General features: G+C 46.8%; 1 protein-coding gene across 1 annotated transcript in view; it reads left to right on the top strand.

Annotated features, from left to right (window-relative positions):
• Xpnpep2 (X-prolyl aminopeptidase 2) overlaps nt 1-11,296 on the top strand; it is a 29,159-nt gene extending 17,863 nt beyond the window's left edge. The window contains exons 14-22 of the mRNA XM_028767003.1: nt 64-141; nt 1,699-1,770; nt 3,437-3,497; nt 4,689-4,758; nt 5,322-5,426; nt 5,804-5,863; nt 6,561-6,637; nt 9,673-9,762; nt 10,325-11,296. Coding sequence (XP_028622836.1) covers nt 64-141; nt 1,699-1,770; nt 3,437-3,497; nt 4,689-4,758; nt 5,322-5,426; nt 5,804-5,863; nt 6,561-6,637; nt 9,673-9,762; nt 10,325-10,519 — 808 coding nt within the window. The 3' untranslated portion in view covers nt 10,520-11,296. The remainder of the gene's footprint in view (nt 1-63; nt 142-1,698; nt 1,771-3,436; nt 3,498-4,688; nt 4,759-5,321; nt 5,427-5,803; nt 5,864-6,560; nt 6,638-9,672; nt 9,763-10,324) is intronic.
• Nucleotides 11,297-19,861: the final 8,565 nt, after the last annotated feature.

Here is a 19,861-nt window from a genome sequence, read left to right as displayed (position 1 = left end):
ACAGCTTAGTCCCTGGGCCGTTCTCTGGCCATTCCTTGCCTTGCCTTGCCTTGCCTTGCATAGGAATGAAAACTTCTCCTCTGGACCCAGTTTTGAAACCATCTCTGCTAGTGGCCTGAATGCTGCCCTGGCCCATTACAGGTACTTCAGAACAAAAAATTGTCTATGGTGCTTGAGAGTGGGGCTCATGGTTGTGAGTACAGAGGGCCTGGGCTGGGAAGGGAATGTTTTGAGCCTTGAGTCAACATTTAAGGTTCGGGGCCTTCAGGACTGTGGGTGGTCAAGAAGGAACTCCTTTGCCACTTAGAATCTCCTTGAAGTAAAAAGGTCTGAGTATGGCTTTTGTTCCCAAAAAGCAGGGATTTGGGGAGTGCCTGGGTGCTTCTGGGGTCTTCAGAGTTCAAGGAAAGCATAGATACTCTTAGAAGCTCTTTCTGTGAATTTTTTGTTATCTATTTTTCTGAAATAGTTTTATTGGCATGAGTTTTCTTGGTTGGTTGTTTGGTTGGTTTGGTTTGATTTTTTTTTTGAGACAATGTTTCATGTAGCCCAGGTTAGCCTCAAACTCATTATGTAGTCAAGAGTAGGTTTCCTGATCTTCTTGACTCTGTTTCTTAAATGCTGGGATTAGAGACAGCTACCTTGAGACAGGGTTTTGCTTCGTAACTCAGTCTGGCTAGCAACTTGTGATTTCAGACATGAATATCACACAAACCCCACAGAGAAAAGGCCTGTCTACTCAGCTTCTGTCAACCATAGGGAGTGCAAAATATAAGTTAGTCAGATACTTGGTCTTACAGAAAACAAACCACGGTAGGCCTGCCTGATAAAATTTGGAGGACCAAACTAACCAGATGCATCAGATTGGCCTGGACTTGACAGAAAAGGGGTCAGAGGCCCTCTAAAGAAAGACCTGGCAGCCGGGTGGTGGTGGTCCACACCTTTAATCCCAGCACTTGGGAGGCAGAGGCAGGCGGATTTCTGAGTTCGAGGCTAGCGTGGTCTACAGAGTGAGTTCCTGGACAGCCAGGGCTACACAGAGAAACCCTGTCTCAAAGAGAGAGAGAGAGAGAGAGAGAGAGAGAGAGAGAGAGAGAGAGAGAGAGAGAGAGAGAGGGATATCTAAGAGTTCCCTTTCCTGATGCCTCCCCCAACCCTTGCCTATGGAAGCTAGAGAGGTGGAGCTGATATTTCAGTCCCCTAAAATATTGTTGTCCAGCCCTATTCTTAAAGTCCTCTCTCTTCCTGTGCCCTGGCTCCTTGGAGCCCTCTTGGATGCATCAAGAACTTACAGAGAAAGAGTTTCAGGCCCAGAACCTCTGTGTTTTGCTGTGCTCCTCTTGCAAGCCTCTTGCCTCTGTGGGCTTGATCTTATGGGAGAAGAGATGGCCAAACCAAGTAGCCTCTGAAACTCTTAGCTCCTCTTCCTGAGGACTGAGGTCTTGCTTGGCCACATGCAAGATAAACAGAAGTGTGCTGAAGTCAGCGCCTGCAGCTGCAGTTGGTGCCAAGTGCGTCCCAGGATTTGGGTGGGGTGGAGTAGAGATAGCTTTTTCCCCAGAACAGAGGGCCTGGAAGGCTAGCCCCCAAGTAAAGGGAGTTCTTCGGTTTCTCCTCAGCCCCTGTCCTCAGCTCCACCCTGTTTGCCTAGTGCAGGGTTCAGAGTCTCTCCTCTCAGTATTCCTTCTTCATTCCTAGCCCAACAAAAGAGCTGAACCGTAAGCTGTCCTTGGATGAGATGTACCTGCTGGATTCTGGGGGGCAATACTGGTATGTACACCCCATCATGCCTTGGCCTAGCTCTCAGCTCAGACATTCTGGGATCCCTGAGGCTGGCAGAAGCTGGCTTTCCTGAGTCATAGGTCTTCATTTGATTAAAGCAGGGAAGTACATTGAATAAGCCCTGAGCGGCCTTCTCATGTTCTCATTGTGGACATCTGCACAGTAGAAAACACACAGAGATTAGAATAATGAGGGAACTCAAGCAGCACCTGGGTGAGAATTGGGAAACGACTCTACTTGCTTAAGGAATTTTTTTTTCAAGTCTGCAAGTTATTTACACAGATCTGCCTGGCTGCACAAACATGAACACTTATATTCTCACCCTCTCATGCAAGCCCTAGACATAGCCCATATCAGAGTCGTCAAACTCAGCTCATTCCCTGTGGAACCCTTTAGATGTGATTCTTTTGTACAGTGTCAACCTACACAGTCCAGTGTGACAATCGTGCCTAATGAGCTAACCGTATGTGTGGCTAATCATTCACAGTTTCACTGGGCTTCCCAACTTCTATCCTGTGGAAAGAGTGAACGCACCAAGGACAGAGGCTCTTGTTCACAATACACCTCTTGGGGAGACAGCTTGCCATGTGCTCAGTTTAGCAGCCTGTACTTATCACTTGTCTGATGCTGTATGAACTTGAGATGGCAGCAAAAAGGAAGTAAATTTGTGGGGGGCGTGTTGGGTTGGGGCATGCTCAGAAGAGGGTGAGATAGGGAAATAGTCACCTCACTTCTTCTTCTCTCCTGAGGAAAGATGTTCCCCATGTCTCATGACCTACTCTCAAAAAGCCCCAGAGTCCTGGGACCCTTTCTCCATGCCTCCCCACTGGGATGAGTGTGTTGAATGCCTGTCTGGGGAGGAACCACTACAGCTAATTATTGTGAATTAGACCTGCTGGCTCTGGCTTCCTCTTTCGTGGAATTCTAAGCCATGTTTATAACAAAGAGTATCTTATGAAAAGTAGTATTTTCTCCAGCCTGGCTTTAACCAAATCTTGGGGAGGGAGATGATCTCACAGCCTAATGGCTTTAGTGGCCTCATCTTTAATAAGGAGGCCTGCTCTGCTGTCCTCTGTGGGGAGATGCAGAAGTGTCCTATAAATGGTAAATGGCTGTGATTGTGGGAATGTTAGGATAATGTCACCTTTCTGAACCTCAGTCTTCCCATCTGTAATTTAGATAGATAGATAGATAGATAGATAGATAGATGATAGATAGATAGATAGATAGATAGATAGATAGATAGATAGATAGGCAGGCAATGCCCTGAACATTGTGACTTTTACCTTAAGAACTCTACTAAATGTCTTTGTTACATGGATGCTGAGATATGATTCTGATGATGGTACCTATCTCTCCTCCCTACCCTCCCATCCATCAATCTTTCTTTCTGACATGATCTCACGGTGTTACCCAGACTGGCATTGTCATCCCAATCTTCCTAACTCAGCCCTCCTGCATACTAGGATTACAGGCATGCACCACCATGCCAGGTTCTCTATCTTCCTTTTGCCCTTTCCCATGTCCTATTCCAGCCCAGTCACTCAAACCCCAGTAGAAACAAACAGTAGAAAATACACAGGAAGCACATGGCCCTGGACCCTCCTCCCAGGTACTCAGCAGAATTAGATGTATTAGTTCCTTCTCTCCACAGGGATGGGACCACAGATATTACCAGAACAGTACATTGGGGTACGCCTACTGCCTTTCAAAAGGTAAGTACTGGACCCCAATTTTTCCCTTTAGTTTACTCTAAGTGATCACCTCATCAAGAGCCCTTTCAAATTGATGGAGTAAAACTGAGGCCCAGAGATGTTATATAGTTTGCCCAAGGTCACACACCAAGTACCAGGAAAGCCAAAGCCAAAGTCGGACCTCAGGCCATGTGTGTCCTCATCAAGTCAGTCTATGAATGTAGACATTGGTCCTCTGTGTGTGTTCAGCCTGTGCTCTGAAAAAGGGAGGGAAAGCTAACTCTAGTGGAGAAAAAAATAGCACAGGGCATCTCAGAAATCTGAAGGAGCTAGAGTGGAACCTGGGACACTGGCAAGGGTGGGTGGACCAGGGAGCTGCTTGCATGCTGCCAGCAGGCCAGGAACACAGAAGGAGGAGCCCATAGTTTAGCTTGTTGAGGAGTCTATTTCCTCAGAGCCCCAAATGGCAAGCATGTGCAGGAATGTGGGGAAAGGAAGTGACTACGTGGCCATCAGCAGTGACCAGAACAGGTCACCGTTGCCCATCTCTGTCCCCCAACAGGAAACCTGCTCTGCCACATGATCAGGCTCAACCCACACTTCAGGCCTTAAGCAAAACTAAAGGAAGTTCGTTGCTAAGGCATGGTAGCACATACTGGGGAGGTAAAGATGGGAAGCTTTGCTGTTCAAAGCCAACCTTGGCTACATAGCAAACTGCAAGCCTACCTGTGAGGAATATAGGAGTAACCAGGCTAACTTTGCTTGAGCATTTGCTCACTGCCTTCTGCTTGTTGTCAGTCTATCGTATCCTATGGCTTTAGCAACCAGGTACCATTAGCATCCTATTAAATATGAGGACATCAAGGTATAGAGAGGGGAGAGAGTCAGTGAGTGGCCAAGCCAGAATTCTAGACATGAGGTGAAAAAGACTTGCCTGCCACCCACTCAGTCACTACCCTCTGCACATGACAATGACCCCTGTATATCAGCCTAAGAGAAGCACAGGGAGTTGGCTCCAGCTTCAGGAGCACCTTTTTCCTCCACCTTCCTTTGGTCATCTTCCAAAACCTGAGTGACTGACTACACATGAGAAGTGTCTCCTACCCCTGGTCCTGGGCCTCCATTCCCATCTGTTCTAAGATCAAGCAGCTGGAAATTCCCTCGACCCTCCTCTTGTGCTCCATATCACCTCTTCTTCCCTCTCCTTACCAGGAAGCCTATACGCGTGTGCTAATGGGAAACATCGATCTGTCCAGACTTGTCTTTCCTGCTGCTACATCAGGTAGATTTCAGAAACCAGACTGGACCCAGGCACCTCGGGCTCTGCTTTTATGGGACTCAGATTGCTATCCTGGAAGGCTAGTGGGATAGCCCATCCCTCTTACATAAAGAAGAAAGTCTAGTCAAGAAAGAGGACTTGCTCAAGGTCCTACATAGGGTTAGTGGGGGTACCGGGCCTTGAACCCAAGTCCTCTGCCTCTTAATCCAGTGCTGTCACTCAGAGGCAGGGAAGGTCAGTGTGAGCTTCAGAATTCAATATACAATTCTTGGAGGAAGTTATTGTCAACATGCTAAGGCCTATGTCGTGCGGAAACATTTCAGAAGAGTCATCAGTCCAGATAATGAGTCCAAAGTATAAAGTGCTAGAGATAGTGAGGGGCTGGGCTGCGTTCATCAGAGAGATACTTATTAGTTTCATCCATCAGCCTTTCTCCATTGAAAGAGAAAGTGTCCTCTTAAGAGCCCTTATCCTAAGGTACCACCCTAGAAGTTGAGTAGGAAAGGCCAAGATGGACAATCCTCGGTCCAGCCAATGGATCAGAAACAATCTCTTTTCCCTTTCAGGGAGAGTGGTGGAAGCCTTTGCCCGAAGAGCCTTATGGGAAGTTGGGCTCAATTATGGTCATGGGACAGGCCATGGCATTGGCAATTTCCTCTGTGTGCATGAGTGTAAGTATATTCTCAGCCATCTATGTTTGACCCTCTCCTATGAAATAAAGCCTTCCACAGCCATGGAATTACCAAACCCCCCCCCAAAAGTCTGACCCACCCAAGGTCACCAGATGGGGAAGGATGCTCCAAGAGCTAAATAAAGAATACTCTCAGTGGGCATTCCAGAGAGAGAACCAAGGCCTGTTGACTAAATGGCATATACCCCAGAGAAGGAAAAAGCAAAGCCTGCCTGCTGTGCACCAGTTCCAGATATGACAAGTTCTTCTAGAGATACCCAGGGACCCTCCCTCTAGCTAGCTTTCTTCCCCAGAATCTGCTCACTTCCAAGCTGGTGATACAGAGAGTTGAAATCATGCTTATATCTTCCTTCCCAGGGCCAGTGGGATTCCAGTATAACAACATTGCCATGGCCAAGGGCATGTTCACTTCCATAGGTATGGTTCTTGAGCCCTCCACCCCACTACCCAGTCCCAGAATAGAGTTATCTGGAGAGTGCACTCATATGCAGCCATCTTTAGGGACCATGCTGAGCAGTGGCTTAGCTTGGGCTCTACCACTGCTTTCTTTCCCAAATCTAGACACAAATGGTTCTCACACCTTTACTCCAAGTCCCTCTGCCCATACTCTTTTTCTTTTCTTTTTTTTTTTCTGTTTTGTTTTAGAGCATCTTATGTAGCACAAGCTGTCCTTAAACTCATTATGTAGCTGAAGCTGGCCTTAAGTTCCTGGTCTCTTACTTCCACCCCTTTGGTACTGGGATTACAACCGTGCGCCAGCACTCCTGGGTTTTCATAACTCTCCTTTTATCCTTGGGAAGTGGTTTCCAAGTGTCCACCCAGACTATGGTGTTGTCTATCAAATGCTGGGGTAATAGGATAATGGCACAGAGAGATGAGAGCCCCAAGTAGGCTCCAGTCCTTACTAGACTACAAAGGAGAGAAAGTGAGGCCAAGTTTTACCTGAGAGGATTTGAGGTCGGGAATCTAAGAAGTGGTGGGGCTGACATAGCCAAAGCCACAGGCAGCTGGGCTGCCAGGCCCTGCAGTTACTTGTGGATAGGTGTACGCAACCTGGGCATGGGTCTCTCTTTCCCATGCCTTAATCACTAGCGTCTCTCTATATATCTCTCAGAACCTGGATACTACCAGGATGGGGAGTTTGGAATCCGTATTGAAGATGTCGCCCTTGTGGTAGAAGCAAAGACCAAGGTAATGTGCCATGGGCTAGATACATGTGGACAGCATGTTCTGCCTTTGGGATGAATGGGAGTGGGGAAGGCCAAAAGAGAGGGGCATTCGATGTACATATATGAACTTATCTGAAGTCTTACTTGGGTTCTCAGGAAATCTGTTTCTCAAGCTGCACACTGGGATCATCTGGGGAGCTGGGGGGTTTTGTTTTGTTTTAAAATATCAGTACCAGGCCCCACTCCAGACCAAGAGAATCAGCATCCCTGCCCTAAATCACTCATATTCAGTGCACATAATAATCCCCAGGGGAGCTTGTTAGAAATAAAGATTTGATATTATAGCAACCAACCAGATGAAATACCTGGATATAAACTTTAAAAGACTTACACAGAGAAACTCGGCTAAGGGACATAAAAAAGATTTAAGTAAATGGTGCTCTCTGGGAGGAAGCCTTGATATTATGAAAATGCCAGTCTCCGTAAATTGATCTATAAATTCAAGACAACCTCAATTTCAATGTTAAGTGGATAGTTTTGTGACTTCACCAATGATAGTAAAGTTTATTTGTGAAAATAAACATGCAAAGCAGCTAGGGGAAAAAAAACATTGAAAGCTTGGAGAGCAATAGAGAAAACTAGACCTATCCAAGCCTAGCATAAACTATCCAGACAAAACCAAGGTGGCACTGGAGAGGAAACAGACAGCGGGAATAATGAAACAGAACAGCCAGTCCAGAAATAAACCTCTAATTCACATAAACATGGAGAGTTTGCTGGTGTCTCACCACAGGAGAGAAGAGAGAAATCACTCCACAAATAGCCAAGGGAATGAACGATTAATCATTGTGGGGAGTAAACAAAATAGCATCATTGTTACAGCAAAGAAAATCCCAGAGGGACCAAAGAGGGTTTGTTACCACATAGTCATTGCATGAAATCGGGGGGTACCATTGTACCTTGATCATATCCACATACCTCTGACCCGCTCTTGGCTCCATCCTCCTGCTGACAGATGAACTGAAGTTTCATGGTGAACAACAGAACCACTAATGCCTACAAGAAAACCTAGATGCATTTATAATCCCAAGTGGAAAAGGACCTTTCAAGAAAAGACCCAGAAGCCATGAGGAAAAGGGTTCAAAGCTAAATTTAATAGAAAATGTCTATATGAAAATTATATAGTAGCCAAAATCAAAAGATGTTTCAAGGGCTGGAGATGGCTCAGCGGTTGGGAGGACTGCTCTTCCAGAGGTCCTGAGTTCAGTCCCCAGCAACCACATGATGACTCACAACCATCTGTAATGGAATCTGATGCCCTCTTCTGGTGTGTCTGAAGACAGCTACAGTGTACTCATATAAATAAAAAAAAACAAATCTTTAAAAACAAAACAACAACGAAACAAAAGGTTGTTTCAAGTTAAGTGCAACAAAGAAAGGATGCATATTCTTTTTTTGTTTGTTTGTTTTTTGTTTTTTGAGACAGGGTTTTTCTGTATAGCCCTGGCTCTCCTGGAACTCACTCTGTAGACCAGGCTGGCCTCGAACTCAGAAATCTGCCTGCCTCTGCCTCCCAAGTGCTGGGATTAAAGGCATGCACCACCACTGCCCGGCAGGATGAGTATTCATAACTTTACTGTGAACTCCTATAAGATCAAAACTTGGAGAAATGAGCAAAGGGCATGAAGAGGCAGTTCAATAAAATGAACAATAATTAAACACGTGTGAAAAGATGCTCAATGGCATTCTTAAACATGTACAAATCAACCATGAATAGACTAGCATATCTCCCCCTGAGTTTAGTACTAAGTAACAGTAGGAGAGGAAGGTACAGAGAAGTGTGTATATGGTAGGATCCACTTTGTATGACTTTTAAAAACATGTATATATGTATATGTATGTATATATGTATATACAGTTACCAGATTAGTAAAATTTAGAGAGTTTGATAATACCCTGTGCTAGTGAGTATGTGGTATAGTGAGCACCCCCATTCACTGTTGAGAGAATTATACACTGGGGCAAACTTTGTTTAACAATATCTATCAAAATATGCATTAAAGTTTCTATGCCTTTTGTCTCAGCTTTCCCTCCACCAGATCTGTAAGATCCAGATATAGTCCCAGAAGTTCAAGATGTTTACATAGTCAACAACTTGTAGCACTGATAGTAATAGTTACAAAATGCAAATAGCCCCTCCGACCCATGGGTGGTTAAGTAAATCAGGGTACATCCCCATACTTTAGCCTCTTACACAGCCCTTTTAAAAATGATCCTGGAGCTGGGGAGATGGCTTAGCAGTTCAGAGCATTTGCTGTTACTGTAGAGTGCCCAGCATCAGTTCCCGGAGTCCATATGAAAGCTTATAACCATCTGGAACTCGAGTTCCTGGGGATCTGACAGCCTCTTCTGGCACCTGAGGGCACTGGGATAGCCTAGGTTTGATCCTCAGTACCAAATAAACTGGACCTGGTGGCACATTTCTGTCATCCTCAAGAGTAAGAGGCAGAAGATCAAATGTTTAAGGTCATGCTCTGATACACAGTGAATTTGAAGGCAGCCTAGGCAACGGAGACCTTATCTATAGATAAAAGATAGATAGATAGATAGATAGATAGATAGATAGATAGATAGATAGACAGATAGATGAAATTAAATAGCATTTCTAGATTATTTAAACATAGGTCCTAAGGTCCTGCTCTGGACACTCTACCTCCAGTGGGTCTTGGAAGTACTCCCTGCAACCCAAATATTTAATGTGCTCCCTACACACTGTTGATGCCCACACTTGAGAATCAAACATGAGTCTACTCTTTCAGGAAGCAGGAAGGAATCAGGACGTAGGATGCTGGGCAGTAGACAAGAGAACTGACCAAGAAAAGCTCAAGTCTAGCTTCACTGTGGACTAGGGGACCCCACCAAGCTCTGGAAAGCTCAAGTCTAGCTGCAGTATCCAGAGCTGGCAAGGTTCACTTCCCTGTGCTCCTGACTCCTTCCAGCCAGTCTCTCAACCTCCCTCACTTTTCTTGCTTTCTTACCTTCCCTATGGAATTTCAGTACCCAGGGACCTACCTGACTTTTGAATTGGTGTCCTTTGTGCCCTATGACCGAAACCTCATCGATGTCAGCCTGCTGTCTCCGGAGCAGGTAAGTGTCCTTAGTACTGCTTACTCCTTAGCCTATGAAGAGCTAACTTCCAACCACCCAAGGCTTTTCGTGCCTCTCTTCCCCCTGTTCTAAGGACTTCAGCCCTTCACCAGGAAGATCCACACTGTGGCACTGTACCCCTTGGGAGCATATCCTCCCAGCTTGTCAGAGATCCCAAAGCTTCTAGGACTTTCTAGTCAGACCAGCAAGCCCCAACTCAGTAAAACCCTAGGGAATCTGAGACTGGGCTTCTGAGCTCTGTTACCGAAAGGCATAAGAAGATGCAGTTCCTTCCCCATTCTGGGACCCAGTCTTCGCTGTTTTAAAATGGAGATGACTACTCTGTTTCCTTTTTATTTCTATGCCAGACAGCAACCTCTTCTCCATGAACATTACTGTATTAAGCAACCACCAAGGATCAGGGGCTCTGGCAAGCCCCAGAAGGTAGCAGAGGTGAAAGTGGCGTGGTCACTAGTCCACAGTGAAGCTAGAATCCTGGGGACTATATGGTACCAAGACCTCATCTTTTGGCAGTTTTGATCAAACCCTCTTCCTTTTGCAGCTCCAGTACCTAAACCGCTACTACCAGACTATCCGTGAGACTGTAGGCCCAGAACTGCAGCGTCGCCAGCTGCTGGAGGAGTTTGCATGGATGGAGCGGCACACGGAGCCCCTGTCAGCCAGGGCCCCTCATATTACCTCCTTGACCTCTCTGTGGGTAGCCTCTGTCCTTGCCATCCTCAGCAGGAGTAACTAGAGGCCCCCGATCAGCTGGAGTAACTAGAGGCCCCCGATTCTCCTGTTAACTATTCACTTGGGTTTGGGGATTCATTTGCTTCTGCTCAACTGTCCTCTCCCTGTGCCATACATGTCCCAAGGGCCCTTGATGGATCACCACCTTGAAGTCATTGTCCTTAGCTTCCTCCAGAGCCAGATCCCAAACAGCATATTCTACCTTCTTTCAGTTGTGCATACCTCATCATGGACTCCCACCCCTGAGCCCAGGAATAGCAGAGCCATATAACCTGCTACAGTGAGTCACACTCTTCCAACATAAAGGGTAGTACCTAGAGGGCTCCATCCTATCTCCACCTGCTGGAGAAGGCCAGGGCTGTTGCCACCCACACTGACTCCAGACTTTTTAAAACTGCCTCTGGCCACTGTTACCTACAAGCCTGTCTGCTGTATTTGGAGAAGGAGGTGACTGGGCATTCTGGTCTCAAACTACCACTGTAGTATTGGGGAGAACAGATAAGTTGAAGTCACCTGTGGCCTGGAACTGAACACGTTAGTCGATAATGTGTACCAGTCCTCTCCCCATCTGTGAACCCACAACTTCTAACCTACCAATGTGCCCCTTAACCGTGACCACATAGAGAGTTAAGACACAAGACTTATACTGTGACATAGAGGGAATGGCAAGGTGCTCTGGGCTATCCCAGACTCCCCTGGCACTTGGAGCATTTTAATCTCCTAAGGAGGAGCCAGCATGACAATGCTATTAAAGCCTCTCATACCGTTAAAACCCTCTTAACCTTGTGTGGGCAGACTCTGATTTCCCCATTTTATAGATGGGACGAGTGACTTTCAGACAGAAGGTGCGCCTGCCTGAGGAGACACTTGGTTAGGAGATGGAGATGGGATTGGGAGATGGTGGGGGCAGATGGGCTGGCATTCTAGTTCCTTTGCCCATCAACTCTGTGCCAAGGCTCTTACTCTACATCTCAGCCCCCTACCTCATTTACTGAATCATCATCAGTGGTTTCTCTGGTCTAGCCCTGACTAGCCGTTAGCCACCTGGGCTCACATCCTGCTAAGATGCCTAAAACAACTTTGCAAAGATGCCTGTCTCTAGTTTTGCATTGTGTCTGCTGTTGCTGTATTGGAGGAGGCTGCTGGTACCTGTGGCTTTTGTGGTGGAGGAGGAAGAGAAGAGACTGAGGTGGGGGTAGGGACGTGAGGCTCCCAGAATCTCAGTTGAGAAACACGTGGGCTTCAGAATGTGCTCATGGGCATGCGTGCCAGAGTGTGTGCGTGCTTGTGCTCGTGTGTATGTATTCCATGCCTAGCTAGCTACCCCGAGTCTGTAGGAAGGTTGTTGCAACATAATGAAGGAGACAGAGAGGCTTTGGAAACGTGTTAAGTATGCTCCATAAAGATTGCAACCAGCCAGCTCTTTTGCCTCAAGGGAGCACACTGAAGGTGAGAAGCAAGGTTCTAGGGGTACCAGTGTTGGACAAAGTCAACAGGCTGAGGGTTTGCCTGTGCTGGGTCAACAAGGCCTAATTTTCCAAATGTGAAAATGATGTGTGGAGGCTCCAGAGATGTCTTGGTGGTTAAAGCACTGGCTACACAAGGGTGAGGACCAGAGCTGCTATCCCCAGAAACACATATAAGTGCTAGGTGGGTGTGGAGGCCTATTTATGAATCTAGTCTCCCAGGGTGGAGACAGGGCATCCCCAGTGCAAGCAGGCAAACTTTTGGTTTGACTGAGAAGCCTTACCTGCCTTACCTTGATGAATAAGACAGAAGAGCTATAAAAGATGATTTCAGGTATCGACCTTCTGCCTCAACATGGGTATACACACCACACACACACACACACCCACACACCACACACACACACACACACACCACATACCACACACACACACACACACACACACACCACACACCACACACCACACACCAGACACACACACACTAAAGCCACCCAAATCTGCTTCCAAAGGCCTGCAAAGCCCTTACTGAGAATGCTGTCGTGGGTGGGCCTGTTTGAAGTGTCACTTGGGTTCTAAGCGCTACTGCTCCTAAAAAGTCAAACCGTCCTCATTGCCACCACTGCGTCTGTGCCACCACTCAGAAAGCTCTCCGTGTGTTTTCTCATTTTATCCTCCCAAGCCATGAGAAGGCATTGGCATCGTTCTCATTTTCAAAGAGGCTGGAGGGCAATCAACTTGCCCAAGGTGGCTTTTACATCGAGTTGCCAAATGAAACAGAATTCAAACCAGTCAGATGGCTCCAGGACCTGCTCTCTGAAAAGAAGACGAGGGGTGTGACCCTTGCCACTTTTCAAATGAGAAAGCAAGCTCCACTGGGCTCGCACAGCTGAGGAGAAACAAATTCTGGACTGCCCTGCTTCCCAGGGCTGGCCTGCCCAAGCCTGTCCTGTGTATCCTGACACTTGCTGCTGACATTCTCCCAGCTATAAGCACTAACCAAGCCCTATCTGCAGCTCATTCAAGCCAAACCTAGAAACCCCACCAGAGCTTCTCCTGTGTCACCATCTAAGGCCTTGAGATTAAGTCCTGCCTCAGATGAGCAGATGTAGAAGGGACTCCAGCCAGCCCAGCTCCTCTCTACCTTGAGACCTGGAGGGCTGACCCCCACTGTTCCTGTTTAAGAGCCTCACTGTAGGGTCAGGAAGACACTGAGTATGTATACAGTTAAGACCTGAAGGAGCACCTACGACATCATTCATTAGGAACTGAAGACGGATCGCTTCTTGGGCTCTAGGCCTTCTTTACCTTATTTCTCCTGACCTTATTGCTGCTGTGCAGCAGGCCATATGGAAAACGTCCTTCCCTGTTCCTAGGAGTTAGGTATCTAACTAAGGTGTCTAGCCTCAGCTGTAGCAGCTGTGTGGCCTTGGGTAAGTCACGTCACCTCTCTAGTCTTTGGTTATCAGTTCTGTAAACTACCCATGCAGACTTCCTGATGAGGTTGGAGAGAACTGGCCTGTAAGACCCGGATGTGGCATTATTCTGTAAATCAGGAAGCTACACAGACAAAAGATAATAATGCTGTTTTTCACCTTGCACAGGCTACCTTCATCAGTAGATAGGAAAACAATTGATTTGGGGCTCAAATTACCTTTCTCTCTCTCCCTTTCCCCATCTCTCTCCTCCCCTCCCCGCCTCTCTCTTACTCTCCCTCTCCCAGTCCCTCTCCCTTTTCTCTCTCCTTCTCCCTCCCCTCCCCCTCTCCCTCTCACTCTGAAAAGGCTGTTGGGGCTAGCGTCTAATTTGTTTTTTTCTAACTATGCTCCCTAGAGCCCGAGTTTCCTTAGAAACGCTGCAGGGCCTGTCAAAGAAAGCAGGGCTCTAGCAGCAAGCAGCCCCCCCTCCCCCGGGCTTTCCATACAAGTGTGCTTGAAGTAGTTGAAGGGTCAGCTTTGTGGGTGGGTAACCTGGGCATTTTTTTTTTCAGGGACTTGTGCTCAGAGGGGCCTCAAGCTGGGTTTTATGATCTCTTCCCAGCTGCCTGTCTTACAATTCTTTTCTTCCCTCCTTCCTTTTTTGTTTTTGTTTATCTGTTCATAGGTTTTTGTTTTTTGAGACAGAGCCTCTTGTAATCCAGTGTGGCCTCGAGGTCACTATGTAGTGGAAGATGGCTTTGCTTGTTTCCTCTGCCTTGTTTTCATAATTCTTAATGCTTTTTTAAAAAGAGCCCCACATTTCCATTCTGCAAGTTCCGTATCCAGTCCTGAATAGGGGCATCAAGACTAGACAGAAAAAAAGGACACACCCAAGGTCACACAGCCAGCCAGGACCAGAGCCAGGATTCAATCCCAGACATTCTGCTTCAGCTGTGCTGACTCCTCTCCAGTTTTCTTTCTTTGTTTTTCTTTTAAAGCATTTAATTGAGGGCTCGCTTATGGTTTCAAAGGTTTATTCCATTATTGTCATGGCAGGGAGCATGACAGCAGGCAGGTGTGGTGCTGGAGAAGGAGCTGAGAGCTATACCCTGTTCTAAAAGCAAAGGAGGGAGAACAAAGGAGTAAGGGAAGGAGGGAAGGAGGGAGGGGGACAGACAGAAAGAGAGACAGAGAAACAGACAGACAGACAGACAGACAGACAGGCCCTAGAATGGGTGCATGGGTACATGGGCCTTTGTCTTCTCCCATTTTGAATGTGCTCTTCTGTCCTTCCCATATAGCCTCCAGTGAACAAACTGAAAGTCAAGGAGACCTGTTTGAGGTCAGGTAACTGATGAAAGTGGTAAGCTATTGAGATTTATCCTTCAGACTGAGGTTCTCTATCTATCTCAGGCTGGCCTCAGACTCTGTACCCTCCTGCCCTTCTCTCCCAAGTGCTGGAAGAAAGGACCACCAAGCTCTGCTCTCAGTCAGTTTTTTGTTTGTTTGTTGTTGAGATGGGATCTTACTATATCATCCAGATGACCTATAATTCTCCAGGTTGACCTTGAATTCATGGCAATCCTCCTACCTCAGCCTTCAAGTATTGATATTAAAATTCTTTGTGCTTTAAATCATTCTTAGACGTCAAAGAAATATGTGAAAATTGGCAGATACACAAATATGTTCATGGGACGTATAAATAGTTCATCTATAAGTGATAGCGAACTCAGCTCTCCGTCTTTGCAAGTTAACTGGCTCTAGCTGGTCATGAGCTGAGACCACAGAAGGGGTTGGGCTATCCACCCTTTACTACTTAACCCACGTCAGCAGTGAAGTTTCCCACCTCACTGGGCACTTCCTCAAATCACTAGTTGGGTGCTCTTGGTCTCAGAAAAATAGGAATACGAAGATTTAGTAGGCACTATTTCCTCCCTGTCCATCCCTGCCCCATCCCCCATGGCTCATCACAGCTGGGAGTGGGAGGCCTGTCCCAAACCCCCACCCAGCCAGCCCTTGCTCTGAGGCTGGCCCATCTCTTAACTTCTGTGTTTCTCTATGAAACAGGAACTTAGAGAGCAGCTTAGGTCGGGTAGGATGGATGGTTGAGAAAACCCCAGTGGGCTGTGGCAAGGCCCTGAAGCTGAAAAACTGGTTTCCCTCCTAGCTGGTCCCAAGCAGCTTCGGGCTTTTTTACTTGCCAAGCTACCTGTGTTCTTATCTGGGCAGAGGGACCTTGACTTGACAAGCTATGAAGACACACAAGATTTGAGTCCATGGGATCATGGGGCAGAGGTTTAGAGGGGGTACAAGAAAGTAGGAGGTGCTGACGGGATGTGGGGATGAGGCAGGGGTTTCAAAATAGTTGTTACCAAATTTGTCTTGGCTTTGGTAAGCTATAAAAAATAAATGTCTCCCAGAGGGAACTGATGTAGGGTCATCATCTACCAGGGATCAAGTATGCTCCATGATTACTCCCTGTAGGTGATCTGTAATAAGCCTGGTCCCTCTGTCTGTCTGTCTGCTTGTTTCTCTGTCTCTCTCTGTCTCTCTCTGTCTCTGTCTCTCTCTCTCTGTCTCTCTGTCTCTGTCTCTCTCTCTCTCTCTCTCTCTCTCACACACACACACACACACACACTCACTCAAACACTAGAACCCATGTTATCAGTTAGTCTTCATGGAAGCCTTACCACATATGATATCACTTGCCCCACATTCTGTATCCCTTAAGAACAGTTTGAATTAAGTTCAACCTGCCTCCTTTACTGGGAAGTATTCTCTTCCTCATTCCTAGAGCCCTAGAAAATTGTCCCCATGTCCTCTGAGGCTCATTGATCATAGACTTTTGTCCTAGTAACCTTGGGACTGAGTCCTCAGAAGAGCAACCCAGCCACACCTCGTCCTCCATGGTAAGGCCCTGCAATGAGTCATAGGTGTTTTGTTCTGAGCACCAAAGCCCCGCCTCCTATTGGGGGTGTGGGAGAGGGGTAACTGCCACAGCTGCTGGCAGGTGGTTTTTGTTTTTGAACCAAGACCTTATCATGAGTTCAGAACTCCAGATATGATTGCCTTTCTGGCAGGAGCTCCTCGGTGTTTCTGAGCTGAAAGCCCTGTGTGCATCTTGCACATGTTAAATGTTAGGCACAGATGCAAAAGGTTCCTACCCCTTGTCTCCTGGGCTCCTCTGCCCTTGCTTGCAGTTACCCTGCCTGCACTCTCTCTGTCTAAGACAGAGAGATACAAGGCAGGCTGCTAAGGTGGTGAGCTTCACCTGGAAATCCCCCATGTATTTCAAGAGACTACATAGTCCTCCCTTGGATATTTCTAGAGACAAGACCACTACTTAACAAAGACGGAATTAGTATCAGCTAAGAATCCAAAACTTCTTCCTTCAAGTGAATCCAAGTCCTCCATTTTCCTATTCCTCATCGTTCCTAGCCACGTGTGTGTTGCTCTACATGCCAGATGTTGGAACTCAGCTTGCCTCAGATCTCTCCCACAACTCTCTAGGCAAAGTTGGTTTACTCCTTGACATGATGACGGGGGCCTCCTTAAACGTCATTCCCAGTTAATAGCCCCATGTACTGCAGGTATAAGTGCAAATCACGTGACTTCAGATGCCTTCTTAATCCTGTTCACGCCTCTCTGGGCCTGCTTCGAGGTGGTCCTGTGGCATCTAGTCCTGTATCCAACCCAACATAATCCCAGCATAGAGAAAAGGCTATGACAAAATGTTCCATAATCTTTTCATCTCCCCCTTTAAAAACTTTGTGTTAGAGGCACCTTAACCAAAATGCTTAATAGTGTGGCCCCAGACCAAGACTTACCCCATGTTTAGAACTCAGCTCCCATGGATTACTAGCTGTGCAGTCATAAGTCACTTAACCCCGCTGTACCTTGACTTCCTGGAAAATGAGGCTTGGAGGGTTATTGTAAAGGTTACCTTCCTGCTATGTGTGAATACAGTCTACAAGGGCCCGTGTCTGTGTCTTTAGCACTGCTACATACATCCACCCCTGAGGGTTCAGACTCACCTCGCTATGAGTAAGACAATCCTAAACACCACACACAGATATATGGACACACACACAACTTTGTGCCAACAAGGTTCCTCTCCCTGATATTTATACTTCCTTCTAGACCACACCTTTGCAATAATTTATCCCAGCCTAAACTAGCTCTCTTGCTTCTCTGGAGTGTTGTAATGGAATTGAATATTTGTGAAGTATCTAATGCAGTTGTTGGCAAAGAACAAGCGTGGGGCAAATGAGAGCCTGCCACTCCACCTAGGATGGCAACGCTCAGGTACAAGGGACTTGACAGCCTAGCATGAGGCTGTGGCCACAGCAAGCTCCTGAGTCCTGCCTGCCAGCCCATTATCAAGTGTAAGGTAGCCTTGTTCATTGAACCATTCTGCCCCGGGTCACTACTTTAGCTGAGCTCTCTGTGTACTTGGAATGAAACCTATAAAACGCAAATATGGTGCAGAAGCCTATTAAACAAGTATTTAGGACCCATTAGCTTCCTGGAGCTTGCTTGACCCACTGGGATTCTAGCCAGGGTCATCTGCTGAAAGAAAGGCTGGAGGAAGGCAAATACGCTTCAGGGAGAGAGACCATGGATGCCTAGAACACAGGCTGTGGACCCGGTCTTATGCAAATCTAAAAGAGAAGGGGAGGGGCTGAGAACACTTGCCCCGCCTGTCAGTTTTGGGGGGGGGGGTAGTGCGAGTCGGCCACCTTACCTTCCACTTTACCCCCACCCCTTTCCCAGGCCTCAGCAGCCCAACGCCCACCCTAGCTTGCTGGAAGCATTTGAAGGTTCTGCGGTTAGTGTGTGAGCTGCTGGGGGCTGGGCAAACAGGAAGCGGGCACATCCTGAGCCCTGACCAGGGACTCTGAACAGGCCCAGAAGATTCTGTGAACAACTCCTACCTTCCAAGGCTCCTGGCCTCCTAAGCCTCAAGTATCCCCCCCCCCCCCCCGCGTTGGCTTGATAAGTCTCAGGTGTCCCTGGACAAACGCCAGCAACACTCTATCCCAGACTCTGTAGAGACTGACCTCCTACCTGGGATCACACTTGAACTCCCACAGGCTAGATGGCTCATCCACCTCCTAGCTTTCAGGCTTCTAAACATCCTCCAAAGCTTTAGCTAGTTGATATGTTCATACCCCTAGGCAGTCAAGGAAAGACTTTTGGACTGAAAAACTTAAGCCAATAAGGAAGGGCTGTAGAACGCAGAATCTTCTCATGAGTCAGCCTGTAGTTTGGCTGAACTAGAGCCAGAGGAAATACGGTTTTATCTTGAGAGAGATGGACTTTGACCTTCTTTCCTTAGCTCACAGGCGGATGATCTGAAGGCCTCAGTGTCCAGGGAGGAAGTCACAAGAACATCTTGGGAGCTGGGACAGGCTTGCTCAGGATTTCACAAGTGTCACAGAAACGAAAGCCTTGCAAAGGTGCATGGTTTGATTTCCTTATAGTGAAGTATGAGGTTGGGAAACGAAAGTTGTAGGCAGGGCATGGACCAGGTAAGATACACTCCTCACTGAAAATAAATATGCAGTTTCATGTCACCTTGAGGGTTTATTTCTTACTTGTTCTCTTCTACATTCTTTGAAGAATTATTTTATTCTAAGAATAAAGCCATCTTTGAATTAAGGGGGAAAAAAGGTGCACATCCCTTACCCCAGCAATTCCAAACTTTCCAGACACTTAACCTAATAATAAACTTATAGATGTGACATTCAATAAGTACTTGTGCTTTTTTTAAAAAAAAAATCAACCAAGACAAGATATTTATTGTGGGTTCACAGAACAGAGTGCTAATCAGTCATGTAAAAAAATAAATTGTATAATTCAAGCTAGGAAGATGGCCCTTTGAAGAAAGTGCTTGTTGTAAAGCATGAATACTTGAGTTCATATCCCTAGCACCCACATAAAAGCTGGGTGACGTGACATGCATCTATATCTCCAGCACTAGATGGGGAAGGCAGAGACCTGTGGATCCCAGAAGTTCACTTGCCAGCCAGTCTAGCTGAAAACCGTGAGCTCCAGATGTGATGAGAGACTCTTTCTCAAAAAATAAGGTAGAGAGTAATAGAGGACATCCAGCATTGACCGCTAAGCCCCAGATGTGAATGCACGGCAGAGCACATATCCTGAGTGTGTGCACATACACACACATGCACCCATAAAATCATACAGTTCCAGACTAGTTCAGCCAGGCATGGTGGTGTGCATCTGTAACCCCAGCACTCAAGAAGCTAAGGCATGAGCAATCAGAAGTTCCAAGCCAGTCTGGGATACACAGCAAGGCTCTGAGCGTGAGAAATGTGGGGTTTATTTTCATTAAAAATTATAGTTTTCCTGAGGTATACATTTCTAAAACCATCACCACAACCAAGATAAAGAAGCATATTAATCACCTCTGAAATGTTCTATATGTCCTAGTTATCTGTC

This window comes from Grammomys surdaster, unplaced genomic scaffold, assembly GCF_004785775.1.
Source record: "Grammomys surdaster isolate TR1022 unplaced genomic scaffold, NIH_TR_1.0 60, whole genome shotgun sequence".
NCBI lineage: Eukaryota > Metazoa > Chordata > Mammalia > Rodentia > Muridae > Grammomys > Grammomys surdaster.
Note: the sequence above shows the minus strand (reverse complement) of the source record. Positions and strands in the feature narration are given on the sequence as shown.